The sequence below is a fragment of the Scyliorhinus torazame genome, chromosome 1 (assembly GCF_047496885.1).
Source record: "Scyliorhinus torazame isolate Kashiwa2021f chromosome 1, sScyTor2.1, whole genome shotgun sequence".
Lineage (NCBI taxonomy): Eukaryota > Metazoa > Chordata > Chondrichthyes > Carcharhiniformes > Scyliorhinidae > Scyliorhinus > Scyliorhinus torazame.
The window spans coordinates 419,563,912-419,589,196 of NC_092707.1; the positions used below are offsets into that span (position 1 = coordinate 419,563,912).

A 25,285-nucleotide genomic window follows, 5' to 3' on the forward strand; every position below is an offset into this window, starting at 1 on the left:
TACTGGGGAAGGAGGGAGCTGTTCCGCTGAACGGTCTTCACCTGAATCACGCTGGGCCCAGAGTCCTGGCGAATTGTATGACTCGGGCTGTAGATAGAGCTTTAAACTGCAGAGTGGGGGACGGTTCAGTTGTACGGAGAATTAGAAAATCCAAGTTATAGGAGAAGGTCAGAGTGCAGGTTAATGATGAGGATATTAAACGGGTTAAAGGGGCCAAGGCCTCAGGAGAGGTTAGTAAAGTTTCCAGTACACGGAATAGAACAGAGAGTATAGAAGGGAGCAGGAATATAACCTCAGGCAGAGCAAAAAGGTGACAGGTTTACTGGGTTACTGGGATAGGGTGGAGGTGTGGACTTAGGTGGGGTGCTCTTTCCAAGAGCCGGTGCAGACTCGAAGGGCCGAATGGCCTCCTTCTGCACTGTAAATTCTATGATAATCTATGACCTGTATAAGTGTGACAAGGGAGGTGGTCAATGCAGGATCGAGGGTGAAATGAAATGAAAATCGCTTATTGTCACAAGCAGGCTTCAATGAAGTTACTGTGAAAAGCCCCTAGTCGCCACATTCCGGCGCCTGTTCGGGGAGGCTGGTACGGGAATTGAACCGCGCTGCTGGCCTGCCTTGGTCTGCTTTCAAAGCCAGCTATTTAGCCCTGTGCTAAACCAGCCCCAGGGTGTTGTACTTAAATGCCCGCAGTACACGGAACAAGGTAAATGAGCTTGTTGCACACATTGAAATTGGCCGGTACGATGTTGTGGGCATCACAGAGACGTGGCTGCAAGGGGATCAGGGCTGGGATCTAAATATCCAAGGATATGTGTCCTATCGAAAGGACAGGCAGATGGGAAAAGGGGGCGGGGTTACATTGCTAGTGAGGAATAAAGTTAAATCAATAGCAAGGAGCGATATAGGATCAGAAGGCACAGAATCTCTGTGGGTAGAATTGAGGAATCGCAAAGGTAAAAAGACCCTGATGGGAGTTATGTACAGGCCCCCTAGCAGGAGTCAGGATGTGGGGCAGAAAATACATCAGGAGATAGAAAAGGCTGTAAAAAAGGCAACATTACAATAATCATGGGGGACTTCAATATGCAGGTGGACTGGGAAAATTGAATGATTCCATCTTACCTGCTCTATGTTGATGACTGTCTGAAACACCCCCACCGTTTGACGTAGAACAAACCAAGCAGAGCCCCAACCAGGAGCAGGAGGGCAGTCAGCAGAGAGCGGAGAATAATAGGGACCAAATTTCGAGGCACCTCTTCTGAAATATATCATCAACATAAACACAACTTAGTAACGAGGATCGAGCTAGGAGCAGCTAAACACAGTAACTGTAATGGACTGTGATCATTAGGAGACGCACTGTAACTGTATTGGGCTGTGATCATTCGGAGACACACACTGTAACTGTAATGGGCTGTGTTCATTCGGAGACACACACTGTAACTGTAATGGACTGTGATCATTCGGAGACACACACTGTAACTGTAATGGACAGTGATCATTCGGAGACACACTGTAACTGTAATGGGCTGTGATCATTCGGAGACACACACTGTGACTGTAATGGGCTGTGTTCATTCGGAGACACACACTGTAAATGTAATGGACAGTGTTCATTCGGAGACACACTGTAACTGTAATGGGCTGTATTCATTCGGAGACACACTGTAACTGTAATGGACTGTGATCATTAGGAGACACACTGTAACTGTAATGGACTGTGTTCATTCGGAGACACACACTGTAACTGTAATGGACTGTGATCATTCGGAGACACACACTGTAACTGTAATGGACTGTGATCATTCGGAGACACACACTGTAACTGTAATGGGCTGTGATCATTAGGAGACACACTGTAACTGTAATGGGCTGTGTTCATTCGGAGACACACACTGTAACTGTAATGGACAGTGTTCATTCGGAGACACACACTGTAACTGTAATGGGCTGTATTCATTCGGAGACACACTGTAACTGTAATGGACTGTGATCATTAGGAGACACACTGTAACTGTAATGGACTGTGTTCATTCGGAGACACACACTGTAACTGTAATGGACTGTGATCATTTGGAGACACACACTGTAACTGTAATGGACTGTGATCATTCGGAGACACGCACTGTAACTGTAATGGACTGTGTTCATTCGGAGACACACACTGTAACTGTAATGGGCTGTGATCATTAGGAGACACACTGTAACTGTAATGGGCTGTGATCATTCAGAGACACGCACTGTAACTGTAATGGACTGTATTCATTTGGAGACACACTTTAACTGTAATGGACTGTGATCATTAGGAGACACACACTGTAACTGTAATGGACTGTGATCATTCGGAGACAAACACTGTAATTGTAATGGACTGTGTTCATTCGGAGACACACTCTGTAACTGTAATGGACTGTGATCATTAGGAGACACACACTGTAACTGTAATGGACTGTGATCATTCGGAGACACACACTGTAACTGTAATGGACTGTGATCATTCGGAGACACACACTGTAACTGTAATGGACTGTGTTCATTCGGTGACACACACAGTAACTGTAATGGACTGTGTTCATTCGGAGACACACACTGTAACTGTAATGGACTGTATTCATTCGGAGACACACACTGTAACTGTAATGGACTGTGATCATTCGGAGACACACACTGTAACTGTAATGAACTGTGTTCATTCGGAGACACACACTGTAACTGTAATGGACTGTGATCATTCGGAGACACACACTGTAAATGTAATGAACTGTGTTCATTCGGAGACGCACACTGTGACTGTAATGGATTGTGTTCATTCGGAGACACACACAGTAACTGTAATGGGCTGTGTTCATTCGGAGACACACACTGTAACTGTAATGGACTGTGTTCATTCGGAGACACACACTGTAACTGTAATGGACTGTGATCATTAGGAGACACACACTGTAACTGTAATGGACTGTGTTCATTCGGAGACACACACTGTAACTGTAATGGACTGTGTTCATTCGGAGACACACACTGTAACTGTAATGGACTGTGATCATTAGGAGACACACACTGTAACTGTAATGGACAGTGATCATTCGGAGACATACTGTAACTGTAATGGGCTGTGATCATTCGGAGACACACACTGTGACTGTAATGGGCTGTGTTCATTCGGAGACACACACTGTAAATGTAATGGACAGTGTTCATTCGGAGACACACACTGTAACTGTAATGGACTGTGATCATTCGGAAACACACACTGTAACTGTAATGAACTGTGTTCATTCGGAGACACACACTATGACTGTAATGGATTGTGTTCATTCAGGGACACATACAGAAACTGTAATGGGCTGTGTTCATTCGGAGACACACACTGTAACTGTAATGGACTGTGTTCATTCGGAGACACACACTGTAACTGTGATGGACTGTGATCATTAGGAGACACACACTGTAACTGTAATGGACTGTGTTCATTCGGAGTCACACACTGTAACTGTAATGGACTGTGATCATTCGGAGACACACACTGTAACTGTAATGGACTGTGTTCATTCGGAGACACACACTGTAACTGTAATGGGCTGTGATCATTTGGAGACACGCACTGTAACTGTAATGGACTGTGTTCATTCGGAAACACACACTGTAACTGTAATGGGCTGTTTTCATTCGGAGACACACACTGTAACTGTAATGGACTGTGTTCATTAGGAGACACACTGTAACTGTAATGGACTGTGATCATTAGGAGACACACACTGTAACTGTAATGGACTGTGTTCATTCGGATACACACACTGTAACTGTAATGGATTGTGATCATTCGGAGACACACATTGTAACTGTAATGAACTGTGTTCATTCGGAGACACACACTGTAACTGTAATGGACTGTGTTCATTCGGAGTCACACACTGTAACTGTAATGGACTGTGATCATTCGGAGACACACACTGTAACTGTAATGGACTGTATTCATTCGGAGACACACACTGTAACTGTAATGGGCTGTGATCATTTGGAGACACGCACTGTAACTGTAATGGACTGTGTTCATTCGGAAACACACACTGTAACTGTAATGGGCTGTTTTCATTCGGAGACACACACTGTAACTGTAATGGACTGTGTTCATTAGGAGACACACTGTAACTGTAATGGACTGTGATCATTAGGAGACACACACTGTAACTGTAATGGACTGTGTTCATTCGGATACACACACTGTAACTGTAATGGATTGTGATCATTCGGAGACACACATTGTAACTGTAATGAACTGTGTTCATTCGGAGACACACACTGTAACTGTAATGGACTGTGTTCATTCGGAGTCACACACTGTAACTGTAATGGACTGTGATCATTCGGAGACACACACTGTAACTGTAATGGACTGTGTTCATTCGGAGACACACACTGTAACTGTAATGGGCTGTGATCATTTGGAGACACGCACTGTAACTGTAATGGACTGTGTTCATTCGGAAACACACACTGTAACTGTAATGGGCTGTTTTCATTCGGAGACACACACTGTAACTGTAATGGACTGTGTTCATTCGCAGACACACACTGTAACTGTAATGGACTGTGTTCTTTCGGAGACACAGACTGTAACTGTAATGGACTGTGTTCATCCGGAGACACACACTGTAACTGTAATGGGCTGTGTTCATTTGGAGACACACACTGTAACTGTAATGGACTGTGTTCATTCGGAGACACACACTGTAACTATAATGGACTGTGTTCATTAGGAGACACACACTGTAAATGTAATGGACTGTGATCATTCGGAGACACACACTGAAACTATAATGGACTGTGTTCATTCGGAGACACACAATGTAACTGTAATGGGCTGTGATCATTCGGAGACATGCACTGAAACTGTAATGGACTGTGTTCATTCGGGAACACACACTGTAACTGTAATGGGCTGTGTTCATTCGGAGACACACCCTGTAACTGTAATGGAATGTGTTCATTCGGAGACACACACTGTAACAGTAATGGACTGTGATCATTAGGAGACACACACTGTAACTGTAATGGACTGTGATCATTAGGAGACACACACTGTAACTGTAATGGACTGTGTTCATTCGGATACACACACTGTAACTGTAATGGACTGTGATCATTCGGAGACACACACTGTAACTGTAATGGACTGTGATCATTCGGAGACACACACTGTAACTGTAATGAACTGTGTTCATTCGGAGACACACACTGTGACTGTAATGAATTGTGTTCATTCGGAGACACACACAGTAACTGTAATGGGCTGTGTTCATTCGGAGACACACTCTGTAACTGTAATGGACTGTGTTCATTCGGAGACACACACTGTAACTGTAATGGACTGTGATCATTAGGAGACACACACTGTAACTGTAATGGACAGTGTTCATTCTGAGACACACACTGTAACTGTAATGGAATGTATTCATTTGGAGACACACTGTAACTGTAATGGACTGTGATCATTAGGAGACACACTGTAACTGTAATGAACTGTGTTCATTAGGAGACACACACCGTAACTGTAATGGACTGTGATCATTTGGAGACACACACTGTAACTGTAATGGACTGTGATCATTCGGAGACACACACTGTAACTGTAATGGACTGTGTTCATTCGGAGACACACACTGTAACTGTAATGGACTGTGTTCATTCGGAGACACACACTGTCACTGTAATGGACTGTGATCATTAGGAGACACACACTGTAACTGTAATGAACTGTGTTCATTCGGAGACAGACACTGTAACTGTAATGGACTGTGATCATTCGGAGACACACACTGTAACTGTAATGGACTGTGATCATTCGGAGACACACACTGTAACTGTAATGGACTGTGTTCATTCGGAGACACACACTGTAACTGTAATGGACTGTGTTCATTCGGAGACACACACTGTAACTGTAATGGACTGTATTCATTCGGAGACACACACTGTAACTGTAATGGACTGCGTTCATTCGGAGACACACACTGTAACTGTAATGAACTGTGTTCATTCGGAGACACACACTGTAACTGTAATGGACTGTGATCATTCGGAGACACACACTGTAACTGTAATGAACTGTGTTCATTCGAAGACACACACTGTGACTGTAATGAATTGTGTTCATTCGGAGACACACACAGTAACTGTAATGGGCTGTGTTCATTCGGAGACACACTGTAACTGTAATGGACTGTGTTTATTCGGAGACACACACTGTAACTGTAATGGACTGTGAACATTAGGAGACACACACTGTAACTGTAATGGACAGTGTTCATTCTGAGACACACACTGTAACTGTAATGGGCTGTATTCATTTGGAGACACACTGTAACTGTCATGGACTGTGATCATTAGGAGACACACTGTAACTGTAATGGACTGTGTTCATTAGGAGACACACACCGTAACTGTAATGGACTGTGATCATTTGGAGACACACACTGTAACTGTAATGGACTGTGATCATTCGGAGACACACACTGTGACTGTAATGGACTGTGTTCATTCGGAGACACACACTGTAACTGTAATGGACTGTGTTCATTCGGAGACACACACTGTAACTGTAATGGACTGTGATCATTAGGAGACACACACTGTAACTGTAATGGACTGTGTTCATTCGGAGACAGACACTGTAACTGTAATGGACTGTGATCATTCGGAGACACACACTGTAACTGTAATGGACTGTGATCATTCGGAGACACACACTGTAACTGTAATGGACTGTGTTCATTCGGAGACACACACTGTAACTGTAATGGACTGTGTTCATTCGGAGACACACACTGTACCTGTAATGGGCTGTGATGATTAGGAGACACACTGTAACTCTAATGGGCTGTGATCATTCGGAGACACGCACTGTAACTGTAATGGACTGTATTCATTCAGAGACACACTTTAACTGTAATGGACTGTGATCATTAGGAGACACACACTGCAACTGTAATGGACTGTGTTCATTCGGAGACACACACTGTAACTGTAATGGACTGTGATCATTCGGAGACACACACTGGAACTGTAATGGACTGTGATCATTCGGAGACACACAGTGTAACTGTAATGGACTGTGTTCATTCGGAGACACACACTGTAACTGTAATGGACTGTGATCATTTGGAAACACACACTGTAACTGTAATGAACTGTGTTCATTCGGAGACACACACTATGACTGTAATGGATTGTGTTCATTCAGAGACACATACAGAAACTGTAATGGGCTGTGTTCATTCGGAGACACATACTGTAACTGTAATGGACTGTGTTCATTCGGAGACACACACTGTAACTGTGATGGACTGTGATCATTAGGAGACACACACTGTAACTGTAATGGACTGTGTTCATTCGGAGACACACACTGTAACTGTAATGGGCTGTGATCATTCGGAGACACACACTGTATCTGTAATGGACTGTGTTCATTCGGAGACACACACTGTAACTGTAATGGGCTGTGATCATTTGGAGACACGCACTGTAACTGTAATGGACTGTGTTCATTCGGAAACACACACTGTAACTGTAATGGGCTGTCTTCATTCGGAGACACACACTGTAACTGTAATGGACTGTGTTCATTCGCAGACACACACTGTAACTGTAATGGACTGTGTTCATTCGGAGACACACACTGTAACTGTAATGGACTGTGTTCATCCGGAGACACACACTGTAACTGTAATGGGCTGTGTTCATTTGGAGACACACACTGTAACTGTAATGGACTGTGTTCATTCGGAGACACACACTGTAACTGTAATGGACTGTGATTATTAGGAGACACACACTGTAACTGTAATTGACTGTGTTCATTCGGAGACACACACTGTAACTGTAATGGACTGTGTTCATTAGGAGACACACACTGTAAATGTAATGGACTGTGATCATTCGGAGACACACACTGTAACTATAATGGACTGTGTTCATTTGGAGACACACAATGTAACTGTAATGGGCTGTGATCATTCGGAGACATGCACTGTAACTGAAATGGACTGTGTTCATTCGGAAACACACACTGTAACTGTAATGGGCTGTGTTCATTCGGAGACACACACTGTAACTGTAATGGGCTGTGATCATTTGGAGACACGTACTGTAACTGTAATGGACTGTGTTCATTCGGAAACACACACTGTAACTGTAATGGGCTGTTTTCATTCGGAGACACACACTGTAACTGTAATGGACTGTGTTCATTCGCAGACACACACTGTAACTGTAATGGACTGTGTTCATTCGGAGACACAGACTGTAACTGTAATGGACTGTGTTCATCCGGAGACACACACTGTAACTGTAATGGGCTGTGTTCATTTGGAGACACACACTGTAACTGTAATGGACTGTGTTCATTCGGAGACACACACTGTAACTATAATGGACTGTGTTCATTAGGAGACACACACTGTAAATGTAATGGACTGTGATCATTCGGAGACACACACTGAAACTATAATGGACTGTGTTCATTCGGAGACACACAATGTAACTGTAATGGGCTGTGATCATCCGGAGACATGCACTGAAACTGTAATGGACTGTGTTCATTCGGAAACACACACTGTAACTGTAATGGGCTGTGTTCATTCGGAGACACACCCTGTAACTGTAATGGAATGTGTTCATTCGGAGACACACACTGTAACAGTAATGGACTGTGATCATTAGGAGACACACACTGTAACTGTAATGGACTGTGATCATTAGGAGACACACACTGTAACTGTAATGGACTGTGTTCATTCGGATACACACACTGTAACTGTAATGGACTGTGATCATTCGGAGACACACACTGTAACTGTAATGGACTGTGATCATTCGGAGACACACACTGTAACTGTAATGAACTGTGTTCATTCGGAGACACACACTGTGACTGTAATGAATTGTGTTCATTCGGAGACACACACAGTAACTGTAATGGGCTGTGTTCATTCGGAGACACACTCTGTAACTGTAATGGACTGTGTTCATTCGGAGACACACACTGTAACTGTAATGGACTGTGATCATTAGGAGACACACACTGTAACTGTAATGGACAGTGTTCATTCTGAGACACACACTGTAACTGTAATGGAATGTATTCATTTGGAGACACACTGTAACTGTAATGGACTGTGATCATTAGGAGACACACTGTAACTGTAATGAACTGTGTTCATTAGGAGACACACACCGTAACTGTAATGGACTGTGATCATTTGGAGACACACACTGTAACTGTAATGGACTGTGATCATTCGGAGACACACACTGTAACTGTAATGGACTGTGTTCATTCGGAGACACACACTGTAACTGTAATGGACTGTGTTCATTCGGAGACACACACTGTCACTGTAATGGACTGTGATCATTAGGAGACACACACTGTAACTGTAATGAACTGTGTTAATTCGGAGACAGACACTGTAACTGTAATGGACTGTGATCATTCGGAGACACACACTGTAACTGTAATGGACTGTGATCATTCGGAGACACACACTGTAACTGTAATGGACTGTGTTCATTCGGAGACACACACTGTAACTGTAATGGACTGTGTTCATTCGGAGACACACACTGTAACTGTAATGGACTGTATTCATTCGGAGACACACACTGTAACTGTAATGGACTGTGTTCATTCGGAGACACACACTGTAACTGTAATGAACTGTGTTGATTCGGAGACACACACTGTAACTGTAATGGACTGTGATCATTCGGAGACACACACTGTAACTGTAATGAACTGTGTTCATTCGAAGACACACACTGTGACTGTAATGAATTGTGTTCATTCGGAGACACACACAGTAACTGTAATGGGCTGTGTTCATTCGGAGACACACTGTAACTGTAATGGACTGTGTTCATTCGGAGACACACACTGTAACTGTAATGGACTGTGAACATTAGGAGACACACACTGTAACTGTAATGGACAGTGTTCATTCTGAGACACACACTGTAACTGTAATGGGCTGTATTCATTTGGAGACACACTGTAACTGTCATGGACTGTGATCATTAGGAGACACACTGTAACTGTAATGGACTGTGTTCATTCGGAGACACACACTGTAACTGTAATGGACTGTGATCATTAGGAGACACACACTGTAACTGTAATGGACTGTGTTCATTCGGAGACAGACACTGTAACTGTAATGGACTGTGATCATTCGGAGACACACACTGTAACTGTAATGGACTGTGATCATTCGGAGACACACACTGTAACTGTAATGGACTGTGTTCATTCGGAGACACACACTGTAACTGTAATGGACTGTGTTCATTCGGAGACACACACTGTACCTGTAATGGGCTGTGATGATTAGGAGACACACTGTAACTCTAATGGGCTGTGATCATTCGGAGACACGCACTGTAACTGTAATGGACTGTATTCATTCAGAGACACACTTTAACTGTAATGGACTGTGATCATTAGGAGACACACACTGCAACTGTAATGGACTGTGTTCATTCGGAGACACACACTGTAACTGTAATGGACTGTGATCATTCGGAGACACACACTGGAACTGTAATGGACTGTGATCATTCGGAGACACACAGTGTAACTGTAATGGACTGTGTTCATTCGGAGACACACACTGTAACTGTAATGGACTGTGATCATTCGGAAACACACACTGTAACTGTAATGAACTGTATTCATTCGGAGACACACACTATGACTGTAATGGATTGTGTTCATTCAGAGACACATACAGAAACTGTAATGGGCTGTGTTCATTCGGAGACACATACTGTAACTGTAATGGACTGTGTTCATTCGGAGACACACACTTTAACTGTGATGGACTGTGATCATTAGGAGACACACACTGTAACTGTAATGGACTGTGTTCATTCGGAGACACACACTGTAACTGTAATGGACTGTGATCATTCGGAGACACACACTGTATCTGTAATGGACTGTGTTCATTCGGAGACACACACTGTAACTGTAATGGGCTGTGATCATTTGGAGACACGCACTGTAACTGTAATGGACTGTGTTCATTCGGAAACACACACTGTAACTGTAATGGGCTGTCTTCATTCGGAGACACACACTGTAACTGTAATGGACTGTGTTCATTCGCAGACACACACTGTAACTGTAATGGACTGTGTTCATTCGGAGACACACACTGTAACTGTAATGGACTGTGTTCATCCGGAGACACACACTGTAACTGTAATGGGCTGTGTTCATTTGGAGACACACACTGTAACTGTAATGGACTGTGTTCATTCGGAGACACACACTGTAACTGTAATGGACTGTGATTATTAGGAGACACACACTGTAACTGTAATTGACTGTGTTCATTCGGAGACACACACTGTAACTGTAATGGACTGTGTTCATTAGGAGACACACACTGTAAATGTAATGGACTGTGATCATTCGGAGACACACACTGTAACTATAATGGACTGTGTTCATTCGGAGACACACAATGTAACTGTAATGGGCTGTGATCATTCGGAGACATGCACTGTAACTGAAATGGACTGTGTTCATTCGGAAACACACACTGTAACTGTAATGGGCTGTGTTCATTCGGAGACACACACTGTAACTGTAATGGAATGTGTTCATTCGGAGACACACACTGTAACTGTAATGAACTGTGTTCATTCGGAGACACACACTGTGACTGTAATGAATTGTGTTCAATCTGAGACACACACAGTAACTGTAATGGGCTGTGTTCATTCGGAGACACACTGTAACTGTAATGGACTGTGTTCATTCGGAGACACACACTGTAACTGTAATGGACTGTGAACATTAGGAGACACACACTGTAACTGTAATGGACAGTGTTCATTCTGAGACACACACTGTAACTGTAATGGGCTGTATTCATTTGGAGACACACTGTAACTGTAATGGACTGTGATCATTAGGAGACACACTGTAACTGTAATGGACTGTGTTCATTAGGAGACACACACCGTAACTGTAATGGACTGTGATCATTTGGAGACACACACTGTAACTGTAATGGACTGTGATCATTCGGAGACACACACTGTAACTGTAATGGACTGTGTTCATTCGGAGACACACACTGTAACTGTAATGGACTGTGTTCATTCGGAGACACACACTGTAACTGTAATGGACTCTGATCATTAGGAGACACACACTGTAACTGTAATGGACTGTGTTCATTCGGAGACAGACACTGTAACTGTAATGGACTGTGATCATTCGGAGACACACACTGTAACTGTAATGGACTGTGATCATTCGGAGACACACACTGTAACTGTAATGGACTGTGTTCATTCGGAGACACACACTGTAACTGTAATGGACTGTGTTCATTCGGAGACACACACTGTAACTGTAATGGACTGTATTCATTCGGAGACACACACTGTAACTGTAATGGACTGTGTTCATTCGGAGACACACACTGTAACTGTAAATGACTGTGTTCATTCGGAGACACACACTGTAACTGTAATGGACTGTGATCATTAGGAGACACACACTGTAACTGTTCTGGACAGTGTTCATTCGGAGACACACACAGTAACTGTAATGGGCTGTGTTCATTCGGAGACACACACTGTACCTGTAATGGGCTGTGATAATTAGGAGACACACTGTAACTCTAATGGGCTGTGATCATTCGGAGACACGCACTGTAACTGTAATGGACTGTATTCATTCAGAGACACACTTTAACTGTAATGGACTGTGATCATTAGGAGACACACACTGCAACTGTAATGGACTGTGTTCATTCGGAGACACACACTGTAACTGTAATGGACTGTGATCATTCGGAGACACACACTGGAACTGTAATGGACTGTGATCATTCGGAGACACACAGTGTAACTGTAATGGACTGTGTTCATTCGGAGACACACACTGTAACTGTAATGGACTGTGATCATTCGGAAACACACACTGTAACTGTAATGAACTGTGTTCATTCGGAGACACACACTATGACTGTAATGGATTGTGTTCATTCAGAGACACATACAGAAACTGTAATGGGCTGTGTTCATTCGGAGACACACACTGTAACTGTAATGGACTGTGTTCATTCGGAGACACACACTGTAACTGTGATGGACTGTGATCATTCGGAGACACACACTGTAACTGTAATGGACTGTGTTCATTCGGAGACACACACTGTAACTGTAATGGGCTGTGATCATTTGGAGACACGCACTGTAACTGTAATGGACTGTGTTCATTCGGAAACACACACTGTAACTGTAATGGGCTGTTTTCATTCGGAGACACACACTGTAACTGTAATGGACTGTGTTCATTAGGAGACACACTGTAACTGTAATGGACTGTGATCATTAGGAGACACACACTGTAACTGTAATGGACTGTGTTCATTCGGATACACACACTGTAACTGTAATGGATTGTGATCATTCGGAGACACACATTGTAACTGTAATGAACTGTGTTCATTCGGAGACACACACTGTAACTGTAATGGACTGTGATCATTCGGAGACACACACTGAAACTGTAATGAACTGTGTTCATTCGGAGACACACACTGTGACTGTAATGGATTGTGTTCATTCGGAGACACACACAGTAACTGTAATGGGCTGTGTTCATTCGGAGACACACACTGTAACTGTAAAGGACTGTGTTCATTCGGAGACACACACTGTAACTGTAATGGACTGTGATCATTAGGATACACACACTGTAACTGTTCTGGACAGTGTTCATTCGGAGACACACACAGTAACTGTAATGGGCTGTGTTCATTCGGAGACACACACTGTACCTGTAATGGGCTGTGATAATTAGGAGACACACTGTAACTCTAATGGGCTGTGATCATTCGGAGACAAGCACTGTAACTGTAATGGACTGTATTCATTCAGAGACACACTTTAACTGTAATGGACTGTGATCATTAGGAGACACACACTGCAACTGTAATGGACTGTGTTCATTCGGAGACACACACTGTAACTGTAATGGACTGTGATCATTCGGAGACACACACTGGAACTGTAATGGACTGTGATCATTCGGAGACACACAGTGTAACTGTAATGGACTGTGTTCATTCGGAGACACACACTGTAACTGTAATGGACTGTGATCATTCGGAAACACACACTGTAACTGTAATGAACTGTGTTCATTCGGAGACACACACTATGACTGTAATGGATTGTGTTCATTCAGAGACACATACAGAAACTGTAATGGGCTGTGTTCATTCGGAGACACACACTGTAACTGTAATGGACTGTGTTCATTCGGAGACACACACTGTAACTGTGATGGACTGTGATCATTAGGAGACACACACTGTAACTGTAATGGACTGTGTTCATTCGGAGTCACACACTGTAACTGTAATGGACTGTGATCATTCGGAGACACACACTGTAACTGTAATGGACTGTGTTCATTCGGAGACACACACTGTAACTGTAATGGGCTGTGATCATTTGGAGACACGCACTGTAACTGTAATGGACTGTGTTCATTCGGAAACACACACTGTAACTGTAATGGGCTGTTTTCATTCGGAGACACACACTGTAACTGTAATGGACTGTGTTCATTCGCAGACACACACTGTAACTGTAATGGACTGTGTTCATTCGGAGACACAGACTGTAACTGTAATGGACTGTGTTCATCCGGAGACACACACTGTAACTGTAATGGGCTGTGTTCATTTGGAGACACACACTGTAACTGTAATGGACTGTGTTCATTCGGAGACACACACTGTAACTATAATGGACTGTGTTCATTCGGAGACACACAATGTAACTGTAATGGGCTGTGATCATTCGGAGACATGCACTGAAACTGTAATGGACTGTGTTCATTCGGAAACACTCACTGTAACTGTAATGGGCTGTGTTCATTCGGAGACACACCCTGTAACTGTAATGGAATGTGTTCATTCGGAGACACACACTGTAACAGTAATGGACTGTGATCATTAGGAGACACACACTGTAACTGTAATGGACTGTGATCATTAGGAGACACACACTGTAACTGTAATGGACTGTGTTCATTCGGATACACACACTGTAACTGTAATGGACTGTGATCATTCGGAGACACACACTGTAACTGTAATGGACTGTGATCATTCGCAGACACACACTGTAACTGTAATGAACTGTGTTCATTCGGAGACACACACTGTGACTGTAATGAATTGTGTTCATTCGGAGACACACACAGTAACTGTAACGGGCTGTGTTCATTCGGAGACACACTCTGTAACTGTAATGGACTGTGTTCATTCGGAGACACACACTGTAACTGTAATGGACTGTGATCATTAGGAGTCACACACTGTAACTGTAATGGACAGTGTTCATTCTGAGACACACACTGTAACTGTAATGGAATGTATTCATTTGGAGACACACTGTAACTGTAATGGACTGTGATCATTAGGAGACACACTGTAACTGTAATGAACTGTGTTCATTAGGAGACACACACCGTAACTGTAATGGACTGTGATCATTTGGAGACACACACTGTAACTGTAATGGACTGTGATCATTCGGAGACACACACTGTAACTGTAATGGACTGTGTTCATTCGGAGACACACACTGTAACTGTAATGGACTGTGTTCATTCGGAGACACACACTGTCACTGTAATGGACTGTGATCATTAGGAGACACACACTGTAACTGTAATGGACTGTGTTCATTCGGAGACAGACACTGTAACTGTAATGGACTGTGATCATTCGGAGACACACACTGTAACTGTAATGGACTGTGAGCATTCGGAGACACACACTGTAACTGTAATGGACTGTGTTCATTCGGAGACACACACTGTAACTGTAATGGACTGTGTTCATTCGGAGACACACACTGTAACTGTAATGGACTGTATTCATTCGGAGACACACACTGTAACTGTAATGGACTGTGTTCATTCGGAGACACACACTGTAACTGTAATGAACTGTGTTCATTCGGAGACACACACTGTAACTGTAATGGACTGTGATCATTCGGAGACACACACTGTAACTGTAATGAACTGTGTTCATTCGAAGACACACACTGTGACTGTAATGAATTGTGTTCATTCGGAGACACACACAGTAACTGTAATGGGCTGTGTTCATTCGGAGACACACTGTAACTGTAATGGACTGTGTTCATTCGGAGACACACACTGTAACTGTAATGGACTGTGAACATTAGGAGACACACACTGTAACTGTAATGGACAGTGTTCATTCTGAGACACACACTGTAACTGTAATGGGCTGTATTCATTTGGAGACACACTGTAACTGTCATGGACTGTGATCATTAGGAGACACACTGTAACTGTAATGGACTGTGTTCATTAGGAGACACACACCGTAACTGTAATGGACTGTGATCATTTGGAGACACACACTGTAACTGTAATGGACTGTGATCATTCGGAGACACACACTGTGACTGTAATGGACTGTGTTCATTCGGAGACACACACTGTAACTGTAATGGACTGTGTTCATTCGGAGACACACACTGTAACTGTAATGGACTGTGATCATTAGGAGACACACACTGTAACTGTAATGGACTGTGTTCATTCGGAGACAGACACTGTAACTGTAATGGACTGTGATCATTCGGCGACACACACTGTAACTGTAATGGACTGTGATCATTCGGAGACACACACTGTAACTGTAATGGACTGTGTTCATTCGGAGACACACACTGTAACTGTAATGGACTGTGTTCATTCGGAGACACACACTGTAACTGTAATGGACTGTGTTCATTCGGAGACACACACTGTAACTGTAATGGGCTGTGATCATTTGGAGACACGCACTGTAACTGTAATGGACTGTGTTCATTCGGAAACACACACTGTAACTGTAATGGGCTGTTTTCATTCGGAGACACACACTGTAACTGTAATGGACTGTGTTCATTAGGAGACACACTGTAACTGTAATGGACTGTGATCATTAGGAGACACACACTGTAACTGTAATGGACTGTGTTCATTCGGATACACACACTGTAACTGTAATGGATTGTGATCATTCGGAGACACACATTGTAACTGTAATGAACTGTGTTCATTCGGAGACACACACTGTAACTGTAATGGACTGTGATCATTCGGAGACACACACTGAAACTGTAATGAACTGTGTTCATTCGGAGACACACACTGTGACTGTAATGGATTGTGTTCATTCGGAGACACACACAGTAACTGTAATGGGCTGTGTTCATTCGGAGACACACACTGTAACTGTAAAGGACTGTGTTCATTCGGAGACACACACTGTAACTGTAATGGACTGTGATCATTAGGAGACACACACTGTAACTGTTCTGGACAGTGTTCATTCGGAGACACACACAGTAACTGTAATGGGCTGTGTTCATTCGGAGACACACACTGTACCTGTAATGGGCTGTGATAATTAGGAGACACACTGTAACTCTAATGGGCTGTGATCATTCGGAGACAAGCACTGTAACTGTAATGGACTGTATTCATTCAGAGACACACTTTAACTGTAATGGACTGTGATCATTAGGAGACACACACTGCAACTGTAATGGACTGTGTTCATTCGGAGACACACACTGTAACTGTAATGGACTGTGATCATTCGGAGACACACACTGGAACTGTAATGGACTGTGATCATTCGGAGACACACAGTGTAACTGTAATGGACTGTGTTCATTCGGAGACACACACTGTAACTGTAATGGACTGTGATCATTCGGAAACACACACTGTAACTGTAATGAACTGTGTTCATTCGGAGACACACACTATGACTGTAATGGATTGTGTTCATTCAGAGACACATACAGAAACTGTAATGGGCTGTGTTCATTCGGAGACACACACTGTAACTGTAATGGACTGTGTTCATTCGGAGACACACACTGTAACTGTGATGGACTGTGATCATTAGGAGACACACACTGTAACTGTAATGGACTGTGTTCATTCGGAGTCACACACTGTAACTGTAATGGACTGTGATCATTCGGAGACACACACTGTAACTGTAATGGACTGTGTTCATTCGGAGACACACACTGTAACTGTAATGGGCTGTGATCATTTGGAGACACGCACTGTAACTGTAATGGACTGTGTTCATTCGGAAACACACACTGTAACTGTAATGGGCTGTTTTCATTCGGAGACACACACTGTAACTGTAATGGACTGTGTTCATTCGCAGACACACACTGTAACTGTAATGGACTGTGTTCATTCGGAGACACAGACTGTAACTGTAATGGACTGTGTTCATCCGGAGACACACACTGTAACTGTAATGGGCTGTGTTCATTTGGAGACACACACTGTAACTGTAATGGACTGTGTTCATTCGGAGACACACACTGTAACTATAATGGACTGTGTTCATTCGGAGACACACAATGTAACTGTAATGGGCTGTGATCATTCGGAGACATGCACTGAAACTGTAATGGACTGTGTTCATTCGGAAACACTCACTGTAACTGTAATGGGCTGTGTTCATTCGGAGACACACCCTGTAACTGTAATGGAATGTGTTCATTCGGAGACACACACTGTAACAGTAATGGACTGTGATCATTAGGAGACACACACTGTAACTGTAATGGACTGTGATCATTAGGAGACACACACTGTAACTGTAATGGACTGTGTTCATTCGGATACACACACTGTAACTGTAATGGACTGTGATCATTCGGAGACACACACTGTAACTGTAATGGACTGTGATCATTCGCAGACACACACTGTAACTGTAATGAACTGTGTTCATTCGGAGACACACACTGTGACTGTAATGAATTGTGTTCATTCGGAGACACACACAGTAACTGTAACGGGCTGTGTTCATTCGGAGACACACTCTGTAACTGTAATGGACTGTGTTCATTCGGAGACACACACTGTAACTGTAATGGACTGTGATCATTAGGAGTCACACACTGTAACTGTAATGGACAGTGTTCATTCTGAGACACACACTGTAACTGTAATGGAATGTATTCATTTGGAGACACACTGTAACTGTAATGGACTGTGATCATTAGGAGACACACTGTAACTGTAATGAACTGTGTTCATTAGGAGACACACACCGTAACTGTAATGGACTGTGATCATTTGGAGACACACACTGTAACTGTAATGGACTGTGATCATTCGGAGACACACACTGTAACTGTAATGGACTGTGTTCATTCGGAGACACACACTGTAACTGTAATGGACTGTGTTCATTCGGAGACACACACTGTCACTGTAATGGACTGTGATCATTAGGAGACACACACTGTAACTGTAATGGACTGTGTTCATTCGGAGACAGACACTGTAACTGTAATGGACTGTGATCATTCGGAGACACACACTGTAACTGTAATGGACTGTGAGCATTCGGAGACACACACTGTAACTGTAATGGACTGTGTTCATTCGGAGACACACACTGTAACTGTAATGGACTGTGTTCATTCGGAGACACACACTGTAACTGTAATGGACTGTATTCATTCGGAGACACACACTGTAACTGTAATGGACTGTGTTCATTCGGAGACACACACTGTAACTGTAATGAACTGTGTTCATTCGGAGACACACACTGTAACTGTAATGGACTGTGATCATTCGGAGACACACACTGTAACTGTAATGAACTGTGTTCATTCGAAGACACACACTGTGACTGTAATGAATTGTGTTCATTCGGAGACACACACAGTAACTGTAATGGGCTGTGTTCATTCGGAGACACACTGTAACTGTAATGGACTGTGTTCATTCGGAGACACACACTGTAACTGTAATGGACTGTGAACATTAGGAGACACACACTGTAACTGTAATGGACAGTGTTCATTCTGAGACACACACTGTAACTGTAATGGGCTGTATTCATTTGGAGACACACTGTAACTGTCATGGACTGTGATCATTAGGAGACACACTGTAACTGTAATGGACTGTGTTCATTAGGAGACACACACCGTAACTGTAATGGACTGTGATCATTTGGAGACACACACTGTAACTGTAATGGACTGTGATCATTCGGAGACACACACTGTGACTGTAATGGACTGTGTTCATTCGGAGACACACACTGTAACTGTAATGGACTGTGTTCATTCGGAGACACACACTGTAACTGTAATGGACTGTGATCATTAGGAGACACACACTGTAACTGTAATGGACTGTGTTCATTCGGAGACAGACACTGTAACTGTAATGGACTGTGATCATTCGGAGACACACACTGTAACTGTAATGGACTGTGATCATTCGGAGACACACACTGTAACTGTAATGGACTGTGTTCATTCGGAGACACACACTGTAACTGTAATGGACTGTGTTCATTCGGAGACACACACTGTACCTGTAATGGGCTGTGATGATTAGGAGACACACTGTAACTCTAATGGGCTGTGATCATTCGGAGACACGCACTGTAACTGTAATGGACTGTATTCATTCAGAGACACACTTTAACTGTAATGGACTGTGATCATTAGGAGACACACACTGCAACTGTAATGGACTGTGTTCATTCGGAGACACACACTGTAACTGTAATGGACTGTGATCATTCGGAGACACACACTGGAACTGTAATGGACTGTGATCATTCGGAGACACACAGTGTAACTGTAATGGACTGTGTTCATTCGGAGACACACACTGTAACTGTAATGGACTGTGATCATTCGGAAACACACACTGTAACTGTAATGAACTGTGTTCATTCGGAGACACACACTATGACTGTAATGGATTGTGTTCATTCAGAGACACATACAGAAACTGTAATGGGCTGTGTTCATTCGGAGACACATACTGTAACTGTAATGGACTGTGTTCATTCGGAGACACACACTGTAACTGTGATGGACTGTGATCATTAGGAGACACACACTGTAACTGTAATGGACTGTGTTCATTCGGAGACACACACTGTAACTGTAATGGACTGTGATCATTCGGAGACACACACTGTATCTGTAATGGACTGTGTTCATTCGGAGACACACACTGTAACTGTAATGGGCTGTGATCATTTGGAGACACGCACTGTAACTGTAATGGACTGTGTTCATTCGGAAACACACACTGTAACTGTAATGGGCTGTCTTCATTCGGAGACACACACTGTAACTGTAATGGACTGTGTTCATTCGCAGACACACACTGTAACTGTAATGGACTGTGTTCATTCGGAGACACACACTGTAACTGTAATGGACTGTGTTCATCCGGAGACACACACTGTAACCGTAATGGGCTGTGTTCATTTGGAGACACACACTGTAACTGTAATGGACTGTGTTCATTCGGAGACACACACTGTAACTGTAATGGACTGTGATTATTAGGAGACACACACTGTAACTGTAATTGACTGTGTTCATTCGGAGACACACACTGTAACTGTAATGGACTGTGTTCATTAGGAGACACACACTGTAAATGTAATGGACTGTGATCATTCGGAGACACACACTGTAAGTATAATGGACTGTGTTCATTCGGAGACACACAATGTAACTGTAATGGGCTGTGATCATTCGGAGACATGCACTGTAACTGTAATGGACTGTGTTCATTCGGAAACACACACTGTAACTGTAATGGGCTGTGTTCATTCGGAGACACACACTGTAACTGTAATGGAATGTGTTCATTCGGAGACACACACTGTAACTGTAATGAACTGTGTTCATTCGGAGACACACACTGTGACTGTAATGAATTGTGTTCATTCGGAGACACACACAGTAACGGAAATGGGCTGTGTTCATTCGGAGACACACTGTAACTGTAATGGACTGTGTTCATTCGGAGACACACACTGTAACTGTAATGGACTGTGAACATTAGGAGACACACACTGTAACTGTAATGGACAGTGTTCATTCTGAGACACACACTGTAACTGTAATGGGCTGTATTCATTTGGAGACACACTGTAACTGTAATGGACTGTGATCATTAGGAGACACACTGTAACTGTAATGGACTGTGTTCATTAGGAGACACACACCGTAACTGTAATGGACTGTGTTCATTCGGAGACACACACTGTAACTGTAATGGACTCTGATCATTAGGAGAGACACACTGTAACTGTAATGGACTGTGTTCATTCGGATACAGACACTGTAACTGTAATGGACTGTGATCATTCGGAGACACACACTGTAACTGTAATGGACTGTGATCATTCGGAGACACACACTGTAACTGTAATGGACTGTGTTCATTCGGAGACACACATTGTAACTGTAATGGACTGTGTTCATTCGGAGACACACACTGTAACTGTAATGGACTGTATTCATTCGGAGACACACACTGTAACTGTAATGGACTGTGTTCATTCGGAGACACACACTGTAACTGTAATGGACTGTGATTATTAGGAGACACACACTGTAACTGTAATGGACTGTGTTCATTAGGAGACACACACTGTAAATGTAATGGACTGTGATCATTCGGAGACACACACTGTAACTGTAATGAACTGTGTTCATTCGGAGACACACACTGTGACTGTAATGGATTGTGTTCATTCGGAGACACACACAGTAACTGTAATGGGCTGTGTTCATTCGGAGACACACACTGTAACTGTAATGGACTGTTTTCATTCGGAGACACACACTGTAACTGTAATGGACTGTGATCATTAGGAGACACACACTGTAACTGTAATGGACCGTGTTCATTCTGAGACACACACTGTAACTGTAATGGGCTGTATTCATTCGGAGACACACTGTAACTGTAATGGACTGTGATCATTAGGAGACACACTGTAACTGTAATGGACTGTGTTCATTAGGAGACACACACAGTAACTGTAATGGGCTGTGTTCATTCGGAGACGCACTCTGTAACTGTAATGGACTGTGTTCATTCGGAGACACACACTGTAACTGTAATGGACTGTGATCATTAGGAGACACACACTGTAACTGTAATGGACAGTGTTCATTCTGAGACACACACTGTAACTGTAATGGGCTGTATTCATTTGGAGACACACTGTAACTGTAATGGACTGTGATCATTAGGAGACACACTGTAACTGTAATGAACTGTGTTCATTAGGAGACACACACCGTAACTGTAATGGACTGTGATCATTTGGAGACACACACTGTAACTGTAATGGATTGTGATCATTCGGAGACACACACTGTAACTGTAATGGACTGTGTTCATTCGGAGACACACACTGTAACTGTAATGGACTGTGTTCATTCGGAGACACACACTGTCACTGTAATGGACTGTGATCATTAGGAGACACACACTGTAACTGTAATGGACTGTGTTCATTCGGAGACAGACACTGTAACTGTAATGGACTGTGATCATTCGGAGACACACACTGTAACTGTAATGGACTGTGATCATTCGGAGACACACACTGTAACTGTAATGGACTGTGTTCATTCGGAGACACACACTGTAACTGTAATGGACTGTGATCATTCGGAGACACACACTGTGACTGTAATGGACTGTGTTCATTCGGAGACACACACTGTAACTGTAATGGACTGTGTTCATTCGGAGACACACACTGTAACTGTAATGGACTGTGATCATTAGGAGACACACACTGTAACTGTAATGGACTGTGTTCATTCGGAGACAGACACTGTAACTGTAATGGACTGTGATCATTCGGAGACACACACTGTAACTGTAATGGACTGTGATCATTCGGAGACACACACTGTAACTGTAATGGACTGTGTTCATTCGGAGGCACACACTGTAACTGTAATGGACTGTGATCATTAGGAGACACACACTGTAACTGTAATGGACTGTGTTCATTCGGAGACAGACACTGTAACTGTAATGGACTGTGATCATTCGGAGACACACACTGTAACTGTAATGGACTGTGATCATTCGGAGACACACACTGTAACTGTAATGGACTGTGTTCATTCGGAGACACACACTGTAACTGTAATGGACTGTGTTCATTCGGAGACACACACTGTACCTGTAATGGGCTGTGATGATTAGGAGACACACTGTAACTCTAATGGGCTGTGATCATTCGGAGACACGCACTGTAACTGTAATGGACTGTATTCATTCAGAGACACACTTTAACTGTAATGGACTGTGATCATTAGGAGACACACACTGCAACTGTAATGGACTGTGTTCATTCGGAGACACACACTGTAACTGTAATGGACTGTGATCATTCGGAGACACACACTGGAACTGTAATGGACTGTGATCATTCGGAGACACACAGTGTAACTGTAATGGACTGTGTTCATTCGGAGACACACACTGTAACTGTAATGGACTGTGATCATTCGGAAACACACACTGTAACTGTAATGAACTGTGTTCATTCGGAGACACACACTATGACTGTAATGGATTGTGTTCATTCAGAGACACATACAGAAACTGTAATGGGCTGTGTTCATTCGGAGACACATACTGTAACTGTAATGGACTGTGTTCATTCGGAGACACACACTGTAACTGTGATGGACTGTGATCATTAGGAGACACACACTGTAACTGTAATGGACTGTGTTCATTCGGAGACACACACTGTAACTGTAATGGACTGTGATCATTCGGAGACACACACTGTATCTGTAATGGACTGTGTTCATTCGGAGACACACACTGTAACTGTAATGGGCTGTGATCATTTGGAGACACGCACTGTAACTGTAATGGACTGTGTTCATTCGGAAACACACACTGTAACTGTAATGGGCTGTCTTCATTCGGAGACACACACTGTAACTGTAATGGACTGTGTTCATTCGCAGACACACACTGTAACTGTAATGGACTGTGTTCATTCGGAGACACACACTGTAACTGTAATGGACTGTGTTCATCCGGAGACACACACTGTAACCGTAATGGGCTGTGTTCATTTGGAGACACACACTGTAACTGTAATGGACTGTGTTCATTCGGAGACACACACTGTAACTGTAATGGACTGTGATTATTAGGAGACACACACTGTAACTGTAATTGACTGTGTTCATTCGGAGACACACACTGTAACTGTAATGGACTGTGTTCATTAGGAGACACACACTGTAAATGTAATGGACTGTGATCATTCGGAGACACACACTGTAAGTATAA

General features: G+C 43.0%; 1 protein-coding gene across 1 annotated transcript in view; it reads right to left on the reverse strand.

Annotated features, from left to right (window-relative positions):
• Positions 1–25,285, reverse strand: part of LOC140412136 (junctional adhesion molecule C-like) — a 377,296-nt gene that overhangs the window by 21,837 nt on the left and 330,174 nt on the right. The window contains exon 4 of the mRNA XM_072500801.1: positions 1,129–1,264. Coding sequence (XP_072356902.1) covers positions 1,134–1,264 — 131 coding nt within the window. The 3' untranslated portion in view covers positions 1,129–1,133. The remainder of the gene's footprint in view (positions 1–1,128; positions 1,265–25,285) is intronic.